At 41.1% G+C, this 6,000-nt stretch overlaps 1 protein-coding gene across 1 annotated transcript in view; it reads right to left on the reverse strand.

Annotated features, from left to right (window-relative positions):
- grid1a (glutamate receptor, ionotropic, delta 1a) overlaps window positions 1–928 on the reverse strand; it is a 220,790-nt gene extending 219,862 nt beyond the window's left edge. Inside the window, exon 1 of the mRNA XM_035663666.1 lies at window positions 701–928. Coding sequence (XP_035519559.1) covers window positions 701–779 — 79 coding nt within the window. The 5' untranslated portion in view covers window positions 780–928. The remainder of the gene's footprint in view (window positions 1–700) is intronic.
- Window positions 929–6,000: the final 5,072 nt, after the last annotated feature.

Below are 6,000 nucleotides of genomic sequence, written 5' to 3' on the forward strand. Positions count from 1 at the left end.
CTCGGTTTCAGGACAAACACTGGATCATTTCAACGTCATGATGAGTTTAAAGTTCTGGAAAAAGGACAGCTCTGGTTTGAAGTTTGAGAACAAAGAGGCTCTATGCGTTTTGCATCTCTAAAACGAAACTCCACTGACATTCCCTCTGTCTTCATATTGACATTGCAGTCACGTTCCGGTGAAAGTTGAGCCTTGTCGGGTACAGACAAGAGGTAGCTTGGTCTAAAAAGCCTCAGCCATTTGGCTATTGGATATTAATTACATCAAAGATTCAACAATGCAGGCCTTTCTGCTTACTGTAATCCGTGTTTTGAATACTGAATTGCAATTTTACAGGCCGACAGTGATGAGGTTTGGACCTGAAGCCAGCGTGAATGCAAGGATCTGCCGTCGAAAAGTGTAAGAAATGTCTGCACGAAGAGGCTGACAGATAAATAATAGTGATAAACAATAACAAAAAATAGCTCTGGCTGTAAAGGTCAGAGGCACGGCCGATTACAAAACACCAACTTTTCAACTCGCCTAAGAGTCAAAGTGTTGCTTAAACACAGGATGCAAGCTGAATAGACTATTTATCCCGCCCTCTCACCCAAAATCCTGTGATCAACGCAGTATGCGCTGGCTGAGCTTTATCCCGGCACGCTTTGCCTTTTACACCCCGTCTAACCCCAAACAACATGTTGTTTTATCGGACGCTTACCGATATGTATGATGGAGTCCGCTCTGGCCGAATTGCATTGCAATATCCACAGGGAAAGGCAGATCAGCAGCAACTCCATCTCGGGATTTCAGCGAGGTGGCTCATCCAAGCTCTGCTCGGCTGTCCTATACTGTCCAAATGGAGCACCCAAAAGAAGAAAAAAAAGAAGAAGGAGAAAATAAAAGATGATCAAAACCCAGTGCAAAACAGAACCGCGGTCCTCCTCCTGGCAGACCAGACCCGCATGAAACCCTGCAGAAATTATCACAGTTTCTCTCCCCCCCCTTCTCTCTCTCTCTCTCTTCCCTCTCTCTCCCTTCTCTCTCTCCTCTTCTCTCCCCTTCCCTCTCTCTCCTTTTTTTTTATAACAACAACAAAGCGACCGCAGGAAGGTGGCCAAAAACGAGGAAGAACCAACGGGACCCGGTAAACTGAAACGCAGGTAGCCGGAGCAGAGAGACCGGTGTTACCTCTCTCACTCATCGCCTCTCTCCCCGCTCCGGGTGTAAGCGGGCAAGCAGCAAAAATGCGGAGGAGGACACCCCTTAACTACACACGGAGAGACGCTCACATCACACTACAACCAAAAAAAAAACACACCCCACACACGACACACGCAACACACACACACACACTCACTCTCTTCAGTCCTGTCTCGATCACGTGACTGCAGAGACTTCACGACTCGGCTGCTGTCCCGACAAGCCGGGTAGAAATGATTTGGACTAGCCGGAGAAACACGCTTGGAGAGCCGATATCCAAACACATGATCGGAGGTTGGAACAGACTAAGCAAAAAACTCCACCAGCCTTCATCACTTCCTGAAAAAAAAAAAGACAAAAAAACAAAAAACAAACGTAGATTAGCACCAGAGATGAAAAGTCGACGGCGGTGTAAACTGTTTACTTTTGCAGAAGTTGGCGTCTTCAGGGGATGGTGCGTGCGGAAGCAGACAGACACATTTGGGCGCACTTTAGTGGCGACGGAGCGCAGCTGATGTGGCAGAGAAAAGGATTTACACACCATGTTCATCTTCGGCAAAGGGCTGATGGATGAGGGACAGACGTGACAGAAGCCACAACGCCTGACTGAACCGGGGACCAGCTGGAAGGAGTTACCGAAAGAGCATTTTGCACTGGAACAAACAAATAGCTCATTGTTGTTGTTTTTTTATATTGTAGCTGCATCGCTTTTTCGATTCATTGATTATTGCTTCAGCAAAAAAAAAAAAAAAAAGAGAATGACGCCCTCGTTGTCTCGGGATTATGGCATTGGGGTACATTTTAAGGACAGGCTTTTTTTCTTTTGTGAATCAGACTACATGGTGCCAGTTAATCTTATTGGGTACCAGTCAGACGCCTCACATTGTTTGAGCAATGGCAGGCGTGCGCAGATCTGTGAAGAAGAGGAGGGATTCGTGCAAGAGACGGAGTTTCTAGATGGGCATAATCTTACAATTAAAGGATATTTCTCGTGACTGCAATAAAAACGGAAATATCTCTTAATTGTTTGGTTAAGTCTGTCAGAGGCGCAGAGCACAAACTTTCAGCACCACCGGCAGTGGACAGTTCCTTCACTGAACTGCACAAGTGCACGAAAAAAAAAAAAAAAAAGGCACCTGTAGGGCAAACAGAGTGAGCCATCTCTCTGTGTACTAAATGCCTCCATGTTTGTTTATTTGTTTCTTTGCAGGCACTGATTTAATTCTTGGAAGAAAACCTTAATTGGGAAAATAACTTCGCAGAGACGAAATTAACAACCACAGTTTATTATGGCCATCATCTGGTTTTCATAGCAGCCGAGGAATAAAAGTCCATGCCTCCCAAGTTGTTAGAAAATCACACACTACCCCTACTGGCCACCTGTGGATACTGCAGCTGTGGTTACGCAAAAAGTTTCAATTTTTACATAATTTATACAATTTATATATATAATTTCATTAGAAATATAGGCTAAAGGGGAAACTGGAAAGGGAATTTATAACACATTCTATTTGAGAACAAACAGTGCCCATAACATGAATATCTAAAACCGTAGATATTCCTGTCTGAATATATTGCTAACCCACATATCAGTGCCACAAGTCAGAGTTTACATGGAGCAATAGCTTTGACATAAAAGGAAAGGAAAAGGCTGTAATTGATCCCAGTTACAGTTTCCATAACACAGTAGATCAATCTAGACTCATTCCAGAGGGATTACAACAGAAAGCTTAACCCTGAGATCTGGGTTTTAAGCTGACAGTCATCCAAAATACCATAAACAATTCATCACATCCCAGCAGAGGAATAAATCTCTTAATTTCACTCATCTATGAAGCAATATGGTGCTGGGATTTCATCAAAAAATATAAATTATTCATTTTAACTGGCAATTCACACAAGTCTTAAAAAAGCTTAATTCTTTAAGTTTTCTTGCATTTATTATGACTGTATGTGATTTCTCTCTCCCTCTCGCTCTCTATCTCCGCTGGGGAGAGTAAGACACTCTGTGCATTTTGTGCAAAATTTGCACAAGAATAATGTTAACATGTTTCATCTGACTGCCACCTATAAGATCCAATTAATTTGTTATAAATAATTAAAAAATAAACTTTTTTTAGTCCCACACTATTATGAACAATATATATATATATTATTATATCTATATATATATTTATATATAAAATCAGAATGTGACACTAATAACAAGGTTATTGTTCAGCATCTGAAAGACATATTGTATCAAGTGACAGTTTTGTTTCTGGTTAACAGCTGTGATTGGACTCTATAGTGAGGATATGTATGTATAAGTAGTAGGTCTTGCTATGTTAGCTATTACCATATATCAGGTAGGCATGTTGAAAGTAATGTATGTCCTCTAATATTTATTCTCTGCATATAGAAAGGTATTTATCTGAATGAATAGCACTGTATGTTTGGTGCCATGACTAGGTGAATTCCATGCATTAGTAAGTAGAATTGATATGATAGAGGGAATACCTTTCCATAGAGAGTAAGCCATCCAATGGATAATCACCCATTTCATTCTTACCTGCTCTGATTTTGGTCCAAAAAACCTGTCCCCTATACTGTCGTTGGCATCTGTCAGTGTTTTGTCCCTTCAACTCCAGTTGTGGAGCACACCTCATGAATCTCCATGGGTGTCAACATAACTCAGTCTCAAAAGTGCTGCCAACAGTCACCAAGACATTGGCGGGTAGGTCACGCCTGCTCTCAGCGATGAAGGTGGAATTTCATTGTCACACAAACCTGAGTCATTAATGTTTATGGCTATGAGCAATGAAGTGAAAAGGAAAGACAGACTTTTTCTCCTCCTTTTTGGAACAAGGCCAAAAAGTGAATTTAGATGAAGAGGAGCTGTCACCTGCAGGTGTATCAACCCCCCCCCCCCCCCCCCCCAAAAAAAAGACAAAAACCCTGCTGTTAGTCATAAATAGATAAGTACCACCGCTACACAGTGACCTCTTACTAATGGCCTGTTCTTTGATAAACTCATTTTTCCTTCATCCCAAATAATACGCCATTGTAACCAAAAGCTTAAGGCACAAGTCTCTGCATGATTAATTGTTTCTATAGAATAGCATCTTTGCGTTCTGGGTCCTCAGTTCCCTCTGATGAGTCCCATTTCTCAGTTTAATCTTAAATTATTTTCTTATGCATGGCTTGGGGCTTTGCACACTGCTGCCTGTGAAATGGTTTACAGTGTAATACACAAGCCTTGCTCCTGTGTAGCTGGTCTCTGTCTTCACTGATTAGTAGCACTATTAGTACTATTGTAAATTCACTGGATCTGCTTTTGACTCCAAGAGGAGAAAGCTATTTAAACACAGTCATTTTTACACAGTAATGGCTAATTACTAACTGTTTGGCCTCATCCTTGCACATGGAGCCATGATTTGAACTAGTGATGTGCTGTAGAATAAGTCTGAGTTTAATCGCTTCATTAGCCTTTAGCCTAACATATCCTTGCACAAAGGAAAGAACTGGACAGAGCCAGCAGCATGCAGTCAAGTGTATTGTAAGTCAACATAATTAGACTACTTACTGCAGCAGTAGTCCGGCATACATAATAATGCATACATGTCACTTACTATTACCAGTTAGGAATGCACTGAGAGCAGCACCAGTACCCCACAATGGGAGAAGTATGTTAGCATATTTATAAAGTATTTGCTTTGCTACATTCATTGTAGGATAGGAGGAGATTACACTTTAATATTATGAGGTGACTGAAGAGTCTATCACCATGTAGTTAGCCCTGTCCATCCCATTTTGGTGCTGGATGTCCTTATATGAAGCCCCTGTACCAATTTGGAGAAGGGTTAAATCTCAGACAAGTTGGAAATCCATTCATGTCAAGCAGAAATGTGCAAAGAATAGCAATAAGTGTCTTCAGCACTAGAGGTGAATAAGCAAGACTCTCTCTTCCAAATACACAGCCTGAGGTAACATTATAGATTAATCATGTTATGGGAGAATAAGCGCAACCTCCATCACAAGCTCTGAATTTCAATGAGTGAATTGTTGACTACCCACATCATTATATATTTTTACATTACACTATACTGAACCAAAATGAAATATGCACTAGGTAATAAATATATAAATTATATATATGGAAAAATATACCAGTGGACAGAAGCTCTGAAACACTGGGAAATGTTGGTCTGTCTGTGTCAGCCAAGAACTTTGACAGCTGCTGCCAGAGCAGAGGTTTTGTGAGTTTTCCAGATGGGGACATAACTCTGGGATAAGCCTTACTCGAGTAACTTCAGGCATGATCTTACTCATGGATTGCAGGCTTGTAATGTGATGGTGCTTCTGTCACGTGATATATCAACTCAAAGTAAACACCTGTTTTAGATGTGACCTTTTAGGAAACACCCATTTTTCTCAGAACCAAACCAACAAAACATATACATACTAACACTAAATAGCCCACAGAATAGACTGGTTGTATGATCACTTGTTGGTTTGAGAAAAGCAAGAAGAGATTGTTGTAGCTGGAGTTATTGTATGAGCCTGACTTGAAGCAACCTGCTCATGACGAGGTAAAAGACGAAAAATGCTCTACTGCTATTCTGTTTCCTTTTGTTCCTGTGCCTCATCATCATGTCTGTGTCCAACTGTGAATGGATTGTGGTTAGGAAATATATAAAAGAAGAATAGCACATATACCAGATGTGGTCAGGGTTTTCTGTTTTTAGCTGTCCACAATTGATCTGCGGGGACACCATACGGTAACTGGACAGTATGTTTACCTATCTGTCTATCCATGAGCCTAAAGAATTATTGCAC

This window comes from Morone saxatilis, unplaced genomic scaffold (assembly GCF_004916995.1).
Source record: "Morone saxatilis isolate NCDOM2014 unplaced genomic scaffold, NCSU_SB_2.0 Contig19, whole genome shotgun sequence".
Taxonomy (NCBI): domain Eukaryota; kingdom Metazoa; phylum Chordata; class Actinopteri; family Moronidae; genus Morone; species Morone saxatilis.